The sequence below is a fragment of the Bombus fervidus genome, chromosome 4, assembly GCF_041682495.2.
Source record: "Bombus fervidus isolate BK054 chromosome 4, iyBomFerv1, whole genome shotgun sequence".
NCBI lineage: Eukaryota > Metazoa > Arthropoda > Insecta > Hymenoptera > Apidae > Bombus > Bombus fervidus.
In genome coordinates, this window is record NC_091520.1 from 6,161,797 (window position 1) to 6,184,660 (window position 22,864).

A 22,864-nucleotide genomic window follows, 5' to 3' on the forward strand; every position below is an offset into this window, starting at 1 on the left:
ACCGTCAATTATAAAAATTCGATCAAAGTAAAAAGGTATAAGAAGCATATAAAATAAATTTACAGTAAACTTAGCGAGTTAACTCTTTAAACGTCATGATTATTATTTTGGAGATTTTAAAACAAAATGGGTACGATGTTTTATGCCATCGATAATAATCTTTAAATTACTAATTAAAAATGGAAATTTTTCGTCGATATATGAGCATATAAATTTAAATATTTTGAATTTTTAAAATATTGCTACAAAAATAAAGATCACTAAAAATAATAAACCATTATGACAGAGACCACTAAAAGTCAATTATATTCTATAACATTTTATAATAATTTTGGGAAACAAGATGAAAATCAATGAGTTAATCATATTATATCATCATATATATATATTGTTGGACGTTTCTACAAAGAATTGTCAGCTGCTATTTAATGCAATTATATGTTAATTATCACAACTAAAATATTTGATTAGTCTCCATTACTAATTCAATTTTCATTCGATCTTATTGCATAATATTATAACTGCATAATGAACGATTAGATTAGGTATTTAATCGGCAGTTGAATTAACGATTGAATTTAGTATTCAGTTGCATGTACGTTAAATGGGTTAGCGATTAACTATTAATATTTCCTTCATCGTAAAATTAATATTTGAGTGAGATCAGATATTAGTTAGCTCCAATTGTTAAAAACAATCCCAAAATATATATACGTAATACAGATTCATACAACGATCGATGATTCACAACCAATATTTTTAATCGTCAAGTGACTACTAACAATCAATATTTATAATTACTATATTGCGGATAATTATGCAAATTCATATTTTTACGAACAGAATTAAAAACATCTAAAAAGAATTTTATCTTCGTCATTACAACGAACATATATCCTTAAAAAATTGTTTATAATCTTGCAAACATTTGTTGCATTTCGTATATTTCTACACTTTTAAATTTCCCGCAATCTAATAATTGTGATTGACTACATTTATACATATATCACATCGACTACATTCATCAATGGATGAATTATTTATATAACCATTAATTTCTTACTTATACACATTAAATTACATCATATCATATTTTGTTTAGCTCCAAAGCCAAAAATAAAAAGATAATCTTAGTAACAAGTCTTTCACAACGTATATATTCAATTTCAAAATTGCTTCCCTGTACAAAGTGGCAGATGTGTTTTCCTCCTTCAATTATCACTTTTAAACGCTACATCTACCAGTATATTAAAAACGATATAAAATACATTATAGAAAATTGTATTCGATAAGGGAAAAACTCATCTCGTATCATCAATCTTCGCGGTCGATTGGTGTTAGACCATCGAGAGGCGGTATATCTGGGAAATGTATCTGGAAGACAAACGAGCCGACAAATCGGATTCACGGGATGCCGGACATCAGAAAGGAACCCGGACATGAGTAGGTAGTCTACATCCAACCGAATTAGGTTCTCGCGCCCGGTTCTCCTCGCCCTTCGTATCTCGGGGAAAGTCGCGACCCTTCGAGATTGGCTTGGCACGATTAATTGACAGTAGGCCCTTCGAGACTTCTCGACGAGATTCGGAACGACAGCTACGCATTCCTCGAGGGTGCGAAGAAAGACATAAAGATGTAAGCGTCTCGTACAGACGTTCGCGCACGGAGTGTCGATGTGCCTAGATTGAGTCGTGCGTTTTAACTTGTTGATCAGCCACAACTACCGTGGCCTTTGATCACTTTCAGACGACGTTACCTCGTTAAGGTTAATTAGAATCAACTTCGATGAGTTTCGTGAACGTGATTGGCAATTAAACTTTCGATGAAACAGAAAAAGCGTTAACGCGCACATCTTGTAAACTCGTCGTAGCGGTCAAAAACGTGAAGCTCTTCCAAATAAAAAGTAAACGAATGTTGGAGATTTCATTAGGTAAATTGTAGTTTGAAACTTTAACACGAGGACCGAGGGATATTTGCGGGAAACGCTGTAAGCGCCAAAATTGAAAAATTTTAATTTTTTGTTGCTAAATGTTTTACGTATCAGTGAGAAAACTGTAGCATAGAATTTAAGTGAAATTTTATTTTCGAAATAGTTGGTAATGATGATAAGCATTAGTTTTATTTGGTTCTTGACTTTTGTCTATGGATTGAACATTTAGTTTCTTTAAAATTAAGCTACACTTTTCTTTTTCATGAGTTTGGATTACATTAATGCGTGTTTTCCTTTTCTTCCGAAAATCTGTTTCTTAGCATTATAATAAAATATTTCATTGTAATATTTACAATTACTTATTATATAATATTATAATTAATAGAAAATATTATAATAAATTATTTATTATATTTATAATATTATCTTATGATTATAATAAATAATTCATTATAAGGTTTTCTACGTTTCAACTATCAAATGAGTGAAAATGCCTGCTTCGCAAATTTGGATTTATAATTTATAATAACGTACTTTTTTATCATTTTTTAGGGTCTTCTGTGAAACATGAATAAATGAATACATAACACATGCTGTTTTCTCTATATTAGGTATTTCTTTCGGAATATGAAAATATTCAGTTTCAGTTTTGTACGAAGACTATTTATAATTTATGATATATTCTTTGAACATATTTGGGGTCTTTTGCAAAAAATGTGTAAATGAATACATAATACGTGCTGTTTTTCTCTATATTAGTTATTTCTTTGAAAATATGAAAATACCTGCGTTGCAGTTTTGTATGAAGACTATTTATAATTTATAATAATGTATTCTTTGAACATTTTTGGGGTCTTTTGTAAAAAATGAGTAAATGAATATATAATACGTACATTCTTTTTCGTATAGTATTTCGAATTTGGGGAAAATAGATGCAAGTACGTTTAGTAAGTACGTACTAATAATGCTACTCTTAAAAAAAATATACCAAAGTAAATATAATTTTTTCCAAATTAAACTAAATTTAAGTGTAAATATTTCTTATACAGGAAATTCTTTCACATGTACGGCACAAGATTATTTTATAAAAATACCTTCTCAAAAATAAGTTCTTGCAAAGTCTGGTGCAGAGCATAATACCTCACGCCACGGAAACAACGGGCTGGGAAGAGTCGAAATATCTGGCGAGTCTGCAAACCAGGTACATAAAATGGACTCTAGGTTTGTATTTCAATACTTCCACCCAAATACTATTAGAAGAGACGAAAGTCGATAAAACGAGGATTAAAGTTGTCAGAAGAGCAATAAGATATGAAGAACGGATGGAAGCAACAGAATTATTGATAATAATATAATCAAGAAATGTTGGAAAGAAGTCGATTTGAGACCACAGGAGGAAATGTCAAAATGGCAGATAGCTAGGACGAGGTACGGAGTAGTGCTGGATTAATATTCGCTTTTTTCGCTCGGTTTTGAGCTAGAGATCCACTGAGAGTAACCCAATCCGAGTTCAGTCAAACCAATCTAAATTATCACAATTCTTGACATAGACCCTTTGAACATATCTGTTCGCGGAATCATTTCCACCGTTTCTTGGAATTGACACGCTTGAAACGAGCGTTCGTGTTATATCTGTAGCAGCATATGCGCCTTAGGACGTTTCGATACGAAGATGCCTCACACAGTTGTTTTGCCATAGAAGATTAACACTGTACGACGCACATAATGTAATAAACAAACTCCGGACAAAGCAATTTCGCTGCTATGTGCAACCTACAACCGGCGACAAGTTCAAACCTTTCGGTACCCCCCTCGACCAGTATAAATAGACGACCATGTTCTCCAGAAGTCAGTCAGTCGATCGAATAAGTATAGCGAATAAGGCTAGCGAATCAGTATAACAATTAGTATCAGTACTGCAGTATCGTGTAATCTTATAACAAATATTTTTGAATTATGCTGGTTAAATACGATTGAGAAAGTAAGTATGAAACGAATGTTGTAATATTTTAGTACTTTCCATTCAATTTCTTGAAAATATGAAAGTCATAATATAGAAAAGAAAATATAAAAGAATTATCGAAAGAAGAAGAACATAATTTTTATATTTTTTCAAATTATAATTACGACATTATTATAATCAAACTGCTGAGGTTTTTCCAATAAAAATGATATCGAACATGACTATATTTGAATAATGTTGAATTATACGAATTAAAAACGATTAAGAAAAAGAAATATTGTAAACACGAATATCATAACACTAGTATTTTTTATTCAATTTCTTGAAAATGTAAAAAATCCTTTTTTACGCAGAATGATGTAAAAAATTTTGTTACTTTTTTAGTTAGAAAAATAACTCCCAACATATCTCATTTATTCATTTCGCTCTCAGTGCGTCTTTATTACTGTCGGTATGTCTCACTTTTGCTCCCGGCGCAGCATGAGGCGAACGAGCCGAAGAAAGATAAGCCCTAGCCTCGAGCAATTCGTGAAATACACCTGCTCGGATAATGTTCGCCACGTAAATTCAAACGAGCGAACATTAACATTAACCGCTGCTGTACTATGAACGGAAGGGGATAGAGAGACGAGATCTAACTACAGGAGGAACAATGGAAAGAATGCTCACGGTCGATTTGCCACAGATAGAGCGAAATGCACAGAGGCTATAAGAACGAATCGTGGAAGGAAGATACAACAAGAAGGACAGGGAAATCATAGAAGAAAACAAAGCAGAGTACAACAAAGCAATGATCGCAAGATTTAGATGCAGAGATGAAAAAAGAGCGAAGAGATAATAGAGAAATACAGAAGAAAATATGGAGCACTGGGAGAATACGATGGAATGATCAGAATGAAGGATATAATAAGATACAAAATAGCAAGAGGAAAGAGAAAAAGAATGGATGAGAGAGATAATCAAAAGGAGAAAGACAAAGGAGAAACAAAGCAAGGAATTAAGTTTCCTAAATTAGCAATAGGAAAAATTTTTTTATTTTATCTTATAGATCCTTTAACCGTCATCCGACCCTCTCTTCTTCAGCTGTGGCTTATACAGTATATAGTTCATGCTAGTATTTGAATACTTATAGAAATCTTTTGTGAATATATTCTTATGAATATATTTCACAAAATTTTGCAGTTTCATTGGTATCAAAATGAATTCTAATCACTTCACTATCACGATTATATCGACACGATTTGAAGCAATTTTTTGAAATATTTATACGTATTTGGAAGTATTTAACTCTCATTTTCGCAACTTAACGAGCCTCTCGATCGTCAAATTGCACGATGATAAAACATCAATGAAACGAAAAAGTAAGTAATTAATTTTATTCTTTGTCATTTGTAGCGGCACATGAGTCTGAGGACGATGCGAATCGAGAACGACTCATGTTGTTGTTTTGCCTTGGGACATTGACACCGTCTTGACGTACCAAATGTAGCGACAAACTCCGGGCAAAACAGTGTTGCCGCTACTTGCAACCGTCAACCGAAGTTGAATTTTAACTTTCCGGTACTCTCCCGACCAGTATAAATAAACGGACACAATCATTAAGACAGTTAGTCTTTAGAGGAGTCAGTATCGAGCCGTCTTATCAATCAGTCTTTCTTGGATCGGTTATCAGTCAATCTTTATCGAGCGTTCTTATAGCGAGTTAGTATCGAGCAATCTTTTATCGAGCGAACGATGACTAACTCTGTACTGCGAACAGTTTTAAATATATTGATTACACTAAATATCAGCTCGTCTCGTCACTATATGCACCAACACGTATAATCGTCCTCCATACATTCATACGCATTCACACTAATCTTCAGGGATATCGGATTTTATTCGTATGTAAAAATCGAGGAATTTTCATCATCGTTCTAAAAATGGTATAATCTCTTTTTCGTTTAATTAATTTTTCTAAGAATGATTGTAAACACAAATCCTTTTTTCAAAGCCAGAAGACGAGGAAAATAAACTACTACTACTGCTACTATTACTACCTTATCAAAGATATATTTCGCAATGAGCTAATATTCAAGAACCTATTACTCTGATGTTTTTCTAATAGAAAAATTGCCAGGTGTTCCGGAAGCATTTGTCAGGCAATAATATCGCGGAAAAAAGGCTGGAGAGGAAAAGATGAGCGGTAAAGGGGGAAAATGTACGGTAGCAAAAGAAACATTGATTGAACACAGAGGGTGGCAGGTTGGTGTTGTCGAGGACCGATGAGGCGAATAATCGGATTTAGGGATTACCAACGCTCTTCGTGTTGCCTGCAACACTGTTAGTTTAGCATCGTCATCGTTTTCAGTGATCATTAACGCGATTAGCGAGTCTGTTTTGATAATCAGAGATGTGATAATGATTTAAGTCCTGCGTAAAATTGGCGACAATATTAACCTGAATTACCGCGATATATTATAGATTCTGTGAAACCAAACAATTTGTAAGACGACGAAATTCACAATTTGTTAATTGAAGACTTCTTGTAGACGGCGCCGTAAGTGCCAAACATAAAATTTTTTAGTACAGAGAGGCAGCTTCTCTGATTTAAAATTACTTTCAAGGTTTGATTTGTTTTGATCGTTATAAAATCTGAAATGTACAATAGTCCAAATGCATCACAAAATTCTCTATTTCTTGTATTAATGTAATCAAAGTTGACCAAGAAAAGAATTGTTTCGGAAGAAAAACCTGCGTGTGCTATTTCTTTATTCTAGAGAAAACTAAAAGTGCCATTCATTTAAAATTTGCAAGCATTGTAACTATCAATTCTGTTTGTCCCTAGACAACATGTATAAAAACAAAAATTATATTTTTTTAAGATGTTCTTTTTATTTTTATTATAAAAGCATATTTTATAATGTTCCGGGTAAAAATTGTTATAAAATTAGTCATATTTAGTATTTACGTATTCGAGCATGTCTATTACTTAACTTACATTGTTTTATACAGAGATAATGTTGGACGTACCGGTGGCATCACTTTTTAACACTACTGGTAATTGTTTACGAAGAGACATTGCTCTTAAATTGTATACTACAGTATTCCAGTTAGTATGTAAGATATTATACGATAGAAAAACATTTTTTAATTTTTCCACTTACAGCGTTGTCTACAAAAAATCTTCAATTATCTTTTTTTCTAGAGGCAACATTGTGACAGCAATTTTCTGGTATTATTAACTGTTTAGGAAGGGAAATCGCACTTTAATTCTGCACTATAATATTCTCGTTGGTATTTAGGACATTTCCCAATAAAAATAAAAATTTTCCAATCTTGGCATTTACAGTATTTTTCATAAACACTTTTCAATTTTTATCAAGAAAACCAAGTTACTCGACAAATTAGTATAACGTTTTGCAGATGGTATATTCTCCTGAAGTGTCGCTAATAATATTAAAAAAGCTATAATTATGGAGGGAGTATGTTGATTTATCTTGAACAAAATATTTAGAATTAATCGCTTAAATCCTATTCTTTTTTAACAATCCTGTCATAAAATCCACTGAATTTTTTTATTACTGATTTAGTAATATTTCGATGTGATAAGTTATAAGAGTGTACCTATAACAACTTTAATTTCCTTGTTAAAAGAATGTATTATGCGTTAAAATTAAATTTGTTGATCAAATAATGAAACTATTATATAAATATATAATAAACTATTATAAAAATATAAATAACCGTTTTAATTAATATACTGATCATTTTCCATGATTTAATTAGTCTATTATTTTTTATTAGACAAACAATAATACCGAAACGAAATATTTAAAATAGTCTGTAATAACAAATTATAAAATTTTGAATATATTTACCTGTCATCACTCGACTTTAATACAAAACGGTGATCCAAACAGTGTTGCATAGCCGTAACGAATTCATTGAAGTCATCGGCAAGTTCGTTGAAATCTCTACAATCGTCCTCGCTACGCTTTCAATACCCTCGTTCACGTTCTCGTCGATAAAAGAATAATCGGTACGAACTTTATACACTCCGGACCTTCAGCAAAGTATTGTATTCACATCCGAACAATAAACAAACTTTCAATTTATTTTGTTTCACGACATATAAGATATTGTATTCTTTGTGAAACAAATAGAAAAGGTGAAATTTCTTCTCACATGTATATATGTATGTATGTGTGTATATAGTATTCTTTGCTAGAAGTACATCATTATAATTTATACTTGACTGCGTATTAGTTCTGTACATTGGCTGCATTGTTGCTGCACAGTTATTATTTTGTCTTTTACGCTAATTACATATAAATTTTGAGGACACAAGATATGAAGAATGAATAGATAAATGGTATTCGATATATACGATATTCAATAATAAACAACCAAATGATATTAATGACAGTTTCTAAATGAATAAATAAGTAAATAGTCTCTATTATAAATTTAATACATAATCAATCATTTTATACTCCCACGTTTTAACCTACTGGTATATAAAGAACCATTTGTATAAAATGATCAATGTTACTAGATCTCTATCTTCAATTAGAAATATTAATTCAATGATGTTCTCCTTAGGAATAGGTTCGCGGAATTTTTAAGGGAAAACTTAATATTTTTCCTAATTTTTCCTAATTGGTAAATTCGTACTATTCGTTTATATCATTCTTTGAGCTCGGTAACCAAATTTTGAGTAGTTAATTTCAGGCTTCTAATTTCCTTACGAATAAATTAACATCTAGAATCAGAAAATAAATAGATCTGCATCTACACATATTTTCATACGGGCTGTATTCTTAGCTAATACACACGTAATAACACATTGCAAGTGTTTTTATATTTGCAATCCACCTTATACAAGCTTGTATAATGAAAACAAAGAATATTAAATTCTTACCATTTTCTAAAGAAAATATGGTTCCTCATTTTTAAAAGTTTACTACTACATATATATTGTAGAATATTTAAGAATTGTGATTAAGATTGAGAACTTCTCAAACGTTCTAAATAAATATTTTCCCAATTGTTAGCAATTGTAGTATCACCTTACTATAATGTTTATAAATTCTGATTAAAATTAAGAATGTCTCAAACGTACGAAACAAATATTTTTACCAAGAACTATAATAGTGACCCAGTAAATACAATTATAACTAAATATCACCGCTCCTCAACCACAGACTATAAGCGTCTTGTCAATAAGCATAGTTTCCAAACACGCATACATGACAATTTCGTTTCGATCTTCTAATTATCAACTACCTGAAAGCTTTCTACAAACGCAGCTACGCGTCACCGCCAATCAATCGCTCAACAAATACAACGAGTAACCAGCCAAAAACTGTCAGCTAAGCGAAATTCGTGAAAAATCTTAGTCGCGAAGCGGCGTTAAAAATAGAAACAGATCGATACCCTTGTCTTAGAAATGTACACGAGGGGGGAATAACTTTAATGTAGGACAACATGCGATCATAGCTCAAACAACGCCCTGAATTAAACAGCGCGCGACAGGTTCGCAGGTGGTGGCAAAGGTCGCGATCGATATCGCGCTCGTCCAATGGCTATCGATATTATTTAAGTCTAATTACCAGCTAGATCGATATCTCGAATGGCGAACGAGCGGAGCACTCGTTAGGTATCAGGGGAGTTTCCAGCGTATCCAGGCTAGTCCACCACCCCTCGAATGGCTTGTTCCCCAAGCACGCACCCCAATCGATGTGTCTACCCTCTCAGCCGCGCCCTAATATAAATATTATTACACTTTGATGGGGTTAGGTTGACATTGGGCCCCGCAGACATCCCATCAATGCGTTCTCGCCTCCCTCTTCCGCCTGCACGCTTTATACTTGCTTTTTCATTAGGCCCGAATTTCACGTGGCGCGTGCCGTTACTTTCGCCGACTTAAGCGGCCGAAGCCTCGCTCGATATCCCTGCGAGTCGTTTAAATATTTCACGGCTGAACGTTCTGCCGACCATTCGACGAAGAACCTGCAAGAGTCGCTTCGAGCAAGCTTAATGTCGTTTAATGCACCCTAGGACGATGTCTTAATTTTGTTGCTGTGAAAATGGTCGAAGGAAGCTTCTTGCTTAGAAATAAATTTCTACCCAAAATGCTGTAAGTTTGTTAGAAACTTGGTTTTTAGTTTTAGTATTGTCCGAAATTGGGAAAAGATGAAAATGTTCCTACAAAGACCTATAGTGATATCGTTAGTGTACAAATCTCTTCTTGTATTACTTTCGTCGACAGAAAATGAGGAAAGGAAAAAATTACTACATGAATTCAGCGATGATTTCTAACTTTTTCTTTTTGTAAAATCCTTTGTACAATGCTGTAAAAATATACTTTATATACTTCCATAGTGTTCGAACAAAGAAGCATTATATTTACGTTGGGAAAATTTTAAATTGATACTTGAAGATTATAAATAGCGAGTATATGATAATTTGAATAAAAATTGTGATCCAATCGATGTATAATTAAGTTATAAGTTGATTATAATTGTTTCACTCTGTACGAATGTCTCATAATGAGTATTAAACGAGCGTTATGTAATTTATTCAGATATCTAAGGGTTGCCAATCCTGTACTGCCTTTGGCGCCCAAATACTAAGCCTAAAATTATTACCAGCAAACCAAATGGAAACAATCAATACTGTTTAATGAATACCACTGCAGTCGGTGTAGGATAGCAGACAGTCGTAAAATTTCTACGATGCACAGAAATGTTTGGACGTTTATAGAAACATTTTACGAACGTCTTTTGTGTGTTTTACAAAATGTTTTGAAATTTTGTTAATATTGTGACAAGACACGATCATCATAATTATATTGATAAAGTCCGAAACAAATCCGAAAATGTACATAAAGATGGCAAGATATTCATTTCTAATTGCAATGCTAATGAAACTTTTAAACGTTTTGTGTAACACGTAAGGATCACATGAAAATAATACGACATGTCCACTTTTATTGATTTTTTGTCTTTTATATTGGACAGCAATTAAAAAAGAATATTGCAATATAAGACAATTGATAAGGGAGAGAACCTTGTAGATTCCAAAGTGGAAGTGTAAGTAACTTTTGAAAATAGGTCATAAATCCATATTTCGTAAGAAACAAATATGTACTAGTTTAATTGTTGTATTAGTTTAACTTGGTTAATATTCAGACTGCGCGACTAATATCGACGGTTTCTTAACTGTTCATAAATGGTAACAAAACACGTTTTTAATTAAAAAAGAAAAGAATGCAAAGATAGTGTTGATATCGAATTGTTTGACAACATGTTCTCTCCAGAAAATTCAAACATAATTTTCTGCACCTCAAATATATTTCAAATTATGAAATATTTCAAAAGAAACACAAATGTTCTATTAATTCTTTTTTTTTTTTTTTTTATTCAATTAATCAACAACCACTTTCCGAATGAACCGTAACATTCTCGACGGTACATGGCAAACGTTTCAACGCAACAAGTCATTCGGAACGATAAAACACTGGACTCGCTACGAAACTAATAAATGATCATTGACGTGTTAAAGAACACAACTCATGGTATTCTTTGGTAACAATGACATCTTTAATAACCGGTTCAACAACATTACAATATCATAGGTTTCAAGTACATACGCAGTTCGACACTTGATTCCTTTAAATATACATACATACATACATGTGTGTTTCGCTGTGTACGTCATCAATCCAACCGTGTATCTTTGTTTTTCTTCTGTGTACGATGTTATTAGACTCATGTACCGTGTACCGCCAAATATATTCGTGTATATATACTCGTTAGTGTGTGCACGTGCGTTTAGCTTCGGTGTATGTATATACACACCAGAAGTGCTGGTTTATCGGAACCCTGACACTATTTTTCTTTTCTTTCTTTGTGTTCGTTTAAACAGTCTCAAAGTGTATTATGCAAGGACAGATTAGAACAGATTGACGCAAGGATAATAGAAGTTTTCGCATGTACAAGATATTTTGGATAATATTGTACTTTCTATAATTACGTTAAGCTACACCACGTGGTTGAGAGTGAAATTTGAAAAAACTTCAACTTTGAGTAAATATACATCAATTTGATACTAATCAACAAATTCGTTATATTGTTCCAAGGTATAGGCGTACGAATGTATTCAAATTAAAAAACAGATATCCTCGCCAGCTCGATACACCAAATCTTTCCAAACTAATACAAAGTGTACTAAATTTCAGATATACCAACATCTTTTCAAAATTGAAGAACGATTACAAAACATTACCTTTTCTTCAAATTTCTCTAAAAAAAAAAAAAAAAAGAAAAAAGAAAGTATTAAAAAATAGAAACTCCCATTAATTTTGCATCAATCCAACGTTTGCAACGCGATGGCCTTCTTAATTTACGGTTAAGACGTGTACGTAGTTCTACTAGTGTTCGAGTTTTTTTCTTTTTTTGTCCGTTTTATGCTATACCGCGCGATAAAGGTAGGTAGGTAATGAACACGCGAAATTGAGGAAAATATCACGAGCAACCTAAATGCCTGCCGCACTACTCTATGCAATGACCTTTGCCCATTCACTTGACGGACACAGCCGCACCCGACATTTTCTTTTCATTCCTGTTTGATATTTCTTCCTTCGTGTTCTTCTTTACATTTGGATCACTCGCCCTCGCGCCATCAACACACACAAATGATATAATACATATAGGCGAGATATACATATACGCAGTATATACTCCCTGACATGGAAAAAGGGAGGGAAATTGCTATAATATCATCTTTTTTTATTTTCTCTTTTTAATATATTCGCGCATGTGTAACGTATTTACAAGAAAGGAAAGAAGCTACGAGTACGTGTGTTACGCGCCTATACGTAAATGTTATATTATTTACGTATAAGTATATATAACTGTGATAGAATTTTGTGATGTAGGTACGCGCAACGCCATGCACGACAGTTATCGTTTGCTTTCGACAACGCGAACCCGTTTTACGAAAAAAAGGGATATCTCCGATCATCTTCTATGTATATAGGATTATATGTATAGAATATGTTTTACTTGTACAATATATTTTAGATATCTCCTATATAATATTATATGTTATAGATATATACATAATACGTACACAATACGATATAATATTATATAACTTCGGTATAATAATTTAAATTATAATGCACGCAGAAAATGAGCGCAGCGAAGTAGCAGAATTTTGTCCCGTGAATTCTCAATAGACTACTGTACAAATTTAGCGAAAATAGGGGAAAAATTCGTTGTATAGCAGCAATACGTAACAGATTAAACACAGAATATGCTAATATGGAATATGAAATATACAAATGTAAAGTAATTTATATGTTACAACATCAAAACTTAAAAAAACCATAATAAAGAATTAAACTGTGTAATAACTTGTGAAACTTATCAAAACAATAAGGAAAACAACCCTTGTCAAATTTTACCACCTTTTAGATACTAATCCATTCTAATAGTTAGAAGTTGAACTCACAACACGGTAGAATCGATATTATGAAATATGATAATATACATATTATGATCTATATCTTGACTTATCGTCGAATGAAAAATAACTGCTTCTTTAAAATCCTCTGTCACGACCTCCACGACTTCATGATTTAACTAGAAGTATTTAATGATATATTTTTAATAATATATTTGATAATATTTAATAATATTTAATATATATTATTTAATAGTATTTAATAATAAGAACTATGTAATGAAATGAATATTTTGTTGAAGAGAATATTGAAATATATCGAACAGAAATTCTTGAGAAAGACAAACATGGACAACGATCCTCTCTGTTATAAATCCTTGCGCAATATATCTGATAAAAGTGGAATAGATGTCGTCTTTATATTCCTAAACATTACCAAGTATAATAATGCACTACCATTATTCTTTATATCTAACTCAAGGGACAATATTCCGACACTTCACCACACAAACTCTCTTGTTGCGACCTTCACAAAGTTGCAACAACTGCAACATATGTACATATCACCGTAGCAAAGTCTACAATAGTCAACCAATTCTAAAGGACTAAACAAAGACTTTGATCTTTTCCTATACGAACTTAAGTGAGAATGCTATCTACGTAAATCACGGCACAACGATTTCTCTCGAGTATCGATCATTCATCACTCATCGATAACCATCGGCAAGCGACACGTTGTTATTTCATCGACTGTTACGCTAAGATCGTTAATAATAGAGGCCAGCTCATAGAAACGAAATTATCAATGCGAATATAGGCATGTTCCTAACAAAGCTACGTGTCACGAAATATGACAGGTTATATATCGGTCGATTCCTTTTAACGCGCAAATTATGAAAATATTACGTTATGAATACTAATATCAGTACTGAAATATTTCATCGTAGAAATATTCGTAGTGTAATCAATTATAATCGATCGTAATCGATTGTTATAAATCATGTTATAAATAAAATATTTGTTACTCGAGGAAGTTATTAGTTCCTTAATCAATACATCTGAAAAACCAATATATCTTTGTACCGGTTTATTAGTATCATTTCATTCACCCGTATTTCTAGATAACAATTTTTATATTTTCTTATTTTACTCGTGGGAATGCCTAGGTTGATGCATAACACGTTATATTTCGTAAAACGTAGGTCTGCTAGGAATATGTCCGAATATATGTATATATACTATGTATTTATATATGTATAATCATTTTATTATCACGAGATAGAACTTTCGTCTCAACTACGGAACAAAAAGTACGAAAACTGCGACCGCCTATGGCGTAAATGTAAATATACGTACGTATCTAAAGATTCTATGCTGCTTTGACTCGAGTATACGTAATCATCGAAGTCGGGAGATTTAGGTACGGTTCTGCGTTACGAATTTTATAACGGGAGAGAAGGTAAAAACTTGAAAGTTCAGGCACTGTAAACTCAAAGCACTCACGACGATTAATTGAAAGGACGCGACGAACGAGAAGCGGGTTGACGACTCGACCACGGTTTCTCGACAAAGTATCGTCACTGACATGCACACCATTTACACGAGATCCCGTGAAACCGCGTGAGAAGCTAGATCGCGGCCATATTGTGACTTCAGTACGTAGCGCTAATATCGTTCGATCGGTGTACTTCGTTCTTCTGTACTTCCCTTTGCCCTCGTAGTACGTCGTATCTATTAGCAACGAAGTGTTAATGCTGCGAGGTCGAAGTAAAAGACAGAAAAAACGAAGTGCACCGGTTGAACGACATCGAAGTTACATACTAAAGTCATAATGTGGTCACGATCAAATTGTTTCATGCAATTTTACGAAATCTCGTATCGACAGTATTACAGTATACAATGACAAACCGCTAAATATCGCGCAGTATTCTTGTCGTGAACGCGCTTCGAATCCTCGGGCTGTCGGTCGTCGTGACCTTGATTTCGACCAGAAATCGTCGAATCATTTTCGAATCGCGCGCATTGTCGTCGACGACACGTCGTTTCTATATACGTTCGTTTTCTCGCGACGTCTCTGAGTATTGACGAGTAGGTACGAACATGCGATGGACACGAGCGTAAAATTTAACGAGCCTCTGAAACACGCACCTCCTCGCCACTGCTTCCAATCTAACCTATGTAACTTAAGATAACATCCGCGATCGTTTGTTTCTTTTTCTTTTCTTTTTTGATAAATAAATGGGAAATGCGAGATTTTCTGTCTGAGATTGATCGACGTGTGAAAACGGAAGCAAATGGATTTTACCTATTAAAAGATAGATATCTGAAAACGTATTAGGTTGTTCGAAAGATTTGTAGCGAAGGTTAAGAAACATTTGAAGGATATGTATTTTTACACAACTGGTATTTTACTGATATTAGTATTAGTATTTAGAATAATATATGCACCGAATAATATATGTGCCTTTTAAGGAATACCGATAAAAATATTTTCGGTAATGAATTCTCCTAAGTGACTTTTACAGACTTTTAGAATATTAAAAGTCCTGTCTATATGTTTTGAATAAACTTTATAACAAGTTTTGTAAAAATGGAATCATACCATATTCAACGAATGAGAAAGATAGAAATGAACATTTTAATTAAGATCTAAAATTTCTCACTTGCTCTTCGTATATGAACCTATCAGAAACCAAACTGATCGACTCCAATTCGAAATGTGGAAAAAGAACGATAATTTCAAATATTATCTTTTAACATTCTCTTTGTATTAAATAAATTCATGAAAATAAGTCATTTGTTTCTTAAGATACTAATCTTAATTATGTATCTGGTTCATAAAATAGAAAACTTCGTAAAAAAAGTAAAGTTTCATGTTGAACCAAGGACTAGTACTTCATCATCTGATACGTGTTAGCTAATAAAAACACTACAAACTTTCCGAACAGCCCAATAACCTCGTTTGGCCCAATGGCGGATGCGAATAAAAAAGAACTTAATTGTCTCGGTAAAAGAATTTCGAAGGACTCGTAAAGCTTTACGTGCGAGTCGCTGGCACACGATAGTAGTTAAATACGTGTGTGTGTGTGTGTCTATATATATATATATATATATACACATACACATAATATGCATGGGAATGTAGGACTACGTATTATCTAAATATTGCACGATTTTCCATGACGAATCAAACGAACGAGATTCGAACGGAAGTGTTTCTACATACAAAACTAAGCTCATGAAAATACAGATATGTAGCATTCAATATTACTTCACTCTTGAGATATAATTGCCCTATCAATACTGTTGACAAAGTACTAAAAAACTGCTAACTCAGCTAACTAATTAGAGTCTTTTTGATGTTCATTAAATCGTAAATTATAAATATCAAATTGTATAAAATTTCGGATCTTTACCATTAATGATTAATCAGCGAATTTAACATTCCGATGCTTCGTCGCTATCCAACTAATATCGTCCAACTCAATGTTCCTTAGCATTCGTTTGTGCTGCGTTCGACGTTTTAATTCGTGAATTTTAATTAATGAAAATTAAAACATCACTAATGAAATACTTAATTATTAATGATAATAAATAAAATCAAAGAAGAATGATATGTTATTACGCGTTGTAACAGTCGCAACGTACTTTGCCAATATCATTATATATCACGGCTAAAGAAAACTTACTTCTTCCTTACCGTACACATTATCTATACAATTACCTACATGAAAGCTTCGATAGTTACTAGTTTGATGCCTTAATTAGTGATATGATACTTCGGTTCAACAATGAAATGCAAACGAAACAAATAAAAACTGAGGATTTGCCGATGTTCGTGGCAATTCGCGAGCAAAGGTCCTTGTTGAGGGGAAGCCTCCGTTGCGATTATGTTCTTCTTTTCAACTTGGCCCACGAGATGTGGACGAATGTGATTCTCCATCTTCTTAGATTATCCCTTTCTCCTCTGTTCTCTCTTACTTTTTCGCTGACCACTTTGTCGGCAGGAATTTGTCATTCTAAACGTTTCGACTTCTGCACGTTGCAATTGAAAGTGACGACTTTGTTTCATTACATTCTAGCTGCTTTTACTTGTCATATAGATTTGGATATGTTTAGGAAACCTGATTTTATGGTATTCGATTTATATTTTTCGCTGTCAACACGATGACTGTTGTTTATGATGTATTATTAATATAACTCATAATTTCAAAAATATCTATTAAATTATGTTTAAAATACGCGGCAAGTTTCATATATCTCGTACTAATTATAAGTAAATTTAAAATTATTTAAATTTCATGTTGATATTATTAATTATTACACGTATAGAAAATTACACTACGTCAAGTTTCAAATTAATTCCTGTTATAAATGCTTTTATTAATTTCCTAATATTTATTTAATAAGCAGTCAAATGAATTTATGCGGACATTTAATCTGATATCGAACTACTGAAACTTTACATAGAATAAAGTTTCAAAAAAAAAAAAAAAAAAAAAAAAAACAAATGTAAAGCAAAAGGCAGAGAAAAGATGGTAAAACGAATTGTAAAATAATAAAATCTCGAAAACAGTCATCGAGTTAATGGCAACTGATATGTCAAGTACCAATCACGCCCCTTCACGATTTATAAACACTACTTTTTTCATAATTTCATCATCGTTCCCTTCGCGTCTAGTTTCGTCGAAGAAACGATCGCCTCTCGAATAAAAAATACTGATCCGTAAGACCGATTTAAATTTCCCGACACTACCACTGTGCATGATCCCAAGACCATCGTCGAATATTACGCGAGCATAGAACTCCGCGGTGTACTTTCTAGAGATATAGCTCCGAAACATTTCGAAGTAATCATCGTTCTGGAAGTCGACACGGCCCCCTTCGATAATTCGTAACCACAAGATGACGAGACGTCGATGCACTTGGTGAAATCACCGAAAGAGAACGAACGTTGCGATCGCCATAATTCGCAGAAGATCGTCGATACGCGTGCGACAGCTAACATTCTTGACAATTGGAAGCCTATCTCGAAGACTATTTCGCGATATTCGTGACGTGACGCGAAAGTAGCCTGTAGATTCGATGGTGAACGATCACGAATACCCGATAAACTACGCAGCCTCGTCGACCATATTAATACATTCCTTGTCTGAATGGATTGCTATCGCCGGAAGGCTTCTGATCGACGTTAGGAGGTCTCCTGAATGGATTCACATCTACTTGACCTGCTGCCTGCGGCTCTTGTCCGTAAGGTCTCTGTTGGGCGTAACCCATAGGCTGTTGGCCATAATTAGCCGGTTGCTCGTACATAGGTGGCTGTTCGTAACTTGTAGGAGCTTGAGTGTATCCGGAGGCATTAATATTCTGCCCGTATCCACTTTGATCGTAAGTCTGTCCAGCTTGGTAATTTTGATCGTAGCCTTGATCCACGTTCGTCTCCATACGCGTTTGATTCAGATGATTGCCTACTTCGCCGGAGAGTGGCCTCTGTTCTTGCAACACGTACGTCTGGTACTCCTTGTCAGGTGGATTTTGCATGAGAACGTCCGCCTCGTCCTGGAACGGTTTGAAGTCGTAGATGTGCCTCAGGTACATGAGTACAGGTGCATACATTAGATTGGAGAGGGCTATGCCGATATTTAAAGCTGTGAAACCGATCGCCTCTACGACACCACCGGCTATGATAGGTCCCACCGCATACGCTACGCTATACGAGATGTCAGCTATAGCGTAGATGCTACCATATACGGAGACGTATCTCACGTCCACTAAGTAACCTAGAGTTGGCAACAATGCAGTGTCGATGAGAGCTATACCGAAACAAATTCCGCAGAGTGGAATCATAAGAACCCAGTAGGACCTGCAGAATGGTATTATGAAGCAACATAGGCCTTCCAACGCAAGGCCAGAGGCAGCCATCAGCCATTGATGTTGAGGATACTGTTTGGCCATCTTGACGGTTATCACGACGCCGAACACGTGAGGGAAGAACGCGGGTAACCAAATCATTCCCATTTTCCAGTTGTCGCGAGTTATGTTATCCTCCATCCATAACGAAATAGTGGGTTCTAGAAAGGCCAACGCGACGTTGGACATCATCAGAGCGCCCGCGCATACAGCGATGTAAGGATCTATGAGCAGTCGCCAGATCGGTATCATTTGTTTATGTTCCTTTTGGCTGTCTTTTACTTGTTCTTTTAGCGGCTTCATCACCAACAAAAGCATTATTCCGTCTGCAAGACTGATGAAAGCGAGTATCAGAAAGGGCACCTCTTTGCCCGCGAACTGATAAAGAGCACCGCCAAAGGGTGGAGCTACCAGACACCCGAAACTAATGAAGGCTAACGCGATACCAAGTGCTTTCGAGCGTTCTGACTCCTCTGTGTAACGATCTGCTATCATAGCCAAGCCACTGGTATCCGCAAACGCCGAACCCACTCCCTGCAGACTTCTGGCGAAGAACAGGACACCGTAACTTCGGCCGCAAGCGAAAACAGCCGTCGATAGGAACATTATACAAAGTCCTATCATCATGGGTATATCGTAACCGATTCTGTCTATGAGAGCGCCAGAAAATGGATTCACCATTAGTTGAACGATAGCTTTCGATGCAAATAACACTCCTGTGGCTGAATCTTGACCGTGATGCGAAGGCGGCCCCGTTGCGTTCACCTCTTCTTCCACGTCCCCAAACGCACCGATGTACTTGAGATAATCAGGTATGATTGGCACTATCACCATATACAGCATGTTATCGAGTAACAGAGCTATCGACACGATAATCAGAACTAGCTTCCGTTGAGCTTTCGGTTCCTGCAACTTGGTCCACACGATCTCCTTGAGCTCGCTGAACTCAATGTTGAGTATCGGTATCGTCGTCATGGTGGTTGCTTTAGATATCCGCCTTTAATAGATCAGCAACGGCTTCCAGGGTCTAGCGAGAGCAACTAATCGCGATCACTTGATGCGACCTTGGGAGTGATCGTGACGAAGAAATCGTCGCGATTTGGGCGGCGCGCATCAGGCCGGGCCGGGGGTAACCTACAACAGATCACCGAGTTGGCACGGTTAGCTCCCGAAATCTTCCTACGATCAATGTGTTTTTATTTTCTCTTCTCGTTCTTTTTATCTTTCGTTCGATATTTTAGTAGCAATCTCCCGTTTTCCCTGGGTTATATAATTCACCAGGCGGAACATTCGTTACGGGATTTTCTTTGCACCGTGGGCCAATAGATAATTTCTTTTTGATAAATTTGAAAGAAAGGGGAGCCCTGACCCGGCCTGATCGCCGCTTACCAATTCATCCCACCCCAACCCGACCTTTTACGATCGTCGACAGCATGGACGAGCTTGTCTTCGTTTGATGAAGGTTTTCACTCCGTTTACCAACCACGCGTCGTCTAGTTGATTCCTCGGTTGCTTCTGGTGGGTATAGAAGTGAACATGACACCGGGTGGAGGCTCCCCCTCGATAAGGCAGCACGATCTGAACCTAGCTACCTATGTCTGGTATTGTGTATCGTGTTACGAGAGATAAAAACACGGGGTCTCGCCAGCGAAACGAGGGTGAAGGTCGAGTTGTGGATGGTATGGCTTTACTCTATAAATGGGCTACGTGGTAATTATTTAATGAACCTTGCTAGGCAAGGAAAGACAGCAGCTGAACGCGTGTTGTGTACGTTCTGATGCGAAAACAAAGCTCGATTTAATACCCCTTCGATATCTGCCTTTTCTGCGTATCGATAAAACATTCAGTGCCAAGAACAGAAGGTTCCGTTTCGTTGGAATAGCTTGAATTAAAGATAGGATTCTTATGGAAATACCGAGAAAGAATAAATTATTACAATGCACACGTCAGAGCTTTTCGATTATTTCACAGTTATCCAGACAAACGTAATCTCGTTACAGATATTAAACGCGTGTTTAATCCGAATTATCGTCAAGCGTCGTCGTGTCTCGTTTGAGACGCTAAACACCGCGTCTCTGCAAGACCAGAACGGATTAATTATTTCCGTCAAACGATCATTCGTAAACCGACATCCCTCTCAACGTCGTTCGATGCGTGTCTGCACCCTCGTTTATTAATTACGATGACTGGTTGGCGAGCAGGGAACCGTAACTTCGTCAACGATCGTAACGAGCCTCCATAGTCGCGTACAGTTTGACGGCGAGGGGAACGCCGTGCACCGAGAAAATTTGTAAACTTACCAGAGTTATTGGCGAATTTCTGCCTGAGGGAACTGGCGAGGCGTTGAGGACTCGCCAGACTAGGAAGTCCGGCGAACAAACTGCTCAATTTTGAGGCGACGTCCGGTCCGGTCTCGACCCTCGAGCCGTTCACCGACTCCTTAGCTTCTTGCGTCCCCGGGCCCTCCACCTTTTCAGCCGAATTTGCAACCGAGCCTGAAACAGCAGACGTAATATTCCATCTTCAAAAATATTAATTTAAAATTTTAAGTATTTCGTACTGTCAAATATTTTAACATCTTATTTAATAAAAAGTATTTATACGTTTTAGGAAATAATTTTCTAAGTATCGACGTAAGTTATTAGGCTACTAATATTCTGTTATGATAGTGATAGACAAGAAACAGCGGGTTCAGTAATTTATATCCTATAGTCCTCGAGTTCTTTGCTTAAGACTTCTCAAAAGTAAAAGTATTTAATATTTTCAAATTCTTTCCATGATTCCTTAATAAGAAATTAAGTTTTATTAATTATCTTTTAATATTATATGGATATTAAAGTAATTTGACAAGAAACAGTTAGTCTAGTAATGCATATTCCATGGCCTTCAAGTTATTTGCTTAAGATTTCTTAGAAGTGAAAGTATTGAATATTTTCAAATTTTCAAATATCTTTTCATAATTCCTTAATAAAAAGTTAAGTTTTATTAATTGTCTTTTAATAACATATAAATATTGAAGTAATTTAAAAAGAAATCTGTTGATAAGAAACAACGAGTGTAGTATTTCGTACTGGCACGTTATTTAAAAATATTCCTTAAAATTTTAAGTATTTAACATTTTCGAATTTCTAAATCTCTGAACGATCTTTGAACAAAAAATATTATAGTAGAAAAACAATTACAAACAAATTACAGTTTATATAAGTTCTATTTATTTCAACCAAATTTTAGTTACTACCCGATTAAATGAACCCTTTCCAGCTAAATTCGCCAAATGTAAATTCCTATTATATGAACTTAAATACATATGAACCACCCCCTCCCCTTCACGAAAAGTTTATATAAAATTCTACTGTAATGTCTTTTTTTAAGTTTCTTCTAATATCCAAATGTTGAAGTAACTTAGCGCACAATTAATATTCTATTATTTTGCAGACAAGATAGAGCTAGCCTAATAATCCATATATATAATTCATAATCTTCGAATAGTTTCCTCAAATTGGAAGTATTTATCCGATGTATCTAAATTCTCAAATATTTTATAACAAATTTTGGTAAAAAGTTGTACTATCCTTTAAGTGTCTTTCAATATCTAAATGTTAGTGTAT

General features: G+C 34.8%; 2 protein-coding genes and 1 long non-coding RNA gene across 5 annotated transcripts in view; 1 reads left to right on the forward strand and 2 right to left on the reverse strand.

The window, feature by feature from the left end:
- Chat (Choline acetyltransferase) overlaps nt 1-7,909 on the reverse strand; it is a 183,944-nt gene extending 176,035 nt beyond the window's left edge. The window contains exon 1 of one of the 2 annotated variants that reach the window (XM_072002502.2): nt 7,754-7,909. In XM_072002502.2, the coding sequence (XP_071858603.1) occupies nt 7,754-7,760 (7 nt within the window). In that variant the 5' untranslated portion in view covers nt 7,761-7,909. The remainder of the gene's footprint in view (nt 1-7,753) is intronic. The other variant, XM_072002503.2, reaches the window with a different exon arrangement.
- The window catches only part of Vacht (Vesicular acetylcholine transporter), a 118,949-nt gene extending 97,252 nt beyond the window's left edge, over nt 1-21,697 (reverse strand). Inside the window, exons 1-2 of one of the 2 annotated variants that reach the window (XR_011799727.1) lie at nt 21,557-21,697; nt 16,995-20,390 (exon numbers count right to left, since the gene is read on the reverse strand). Coding sequence is in view for 1 of the 2 variants with exons in the window: in XM_072002505.1 (XP_071858606.1) it covers nt 18,483-20,231 (1,749 nt within the window). In the remaining variant the exon portion in view is untranslated. Of the gene's footprint in view, nt 1-11,457; nt 20,391-21,556 lie in introns of those variants that run through there. The other variant, XM_072002505.1, reaches the window with a different exon arrangement.
- The window catches only part of LOC139986871 (uncharacterized), a 166,718-nt gene that overhangs the window by 93,212 nt on the left and 50,642 nt on the right, over nt 1-22,864 (forward strand). The window lies entirely within an intron of this gene.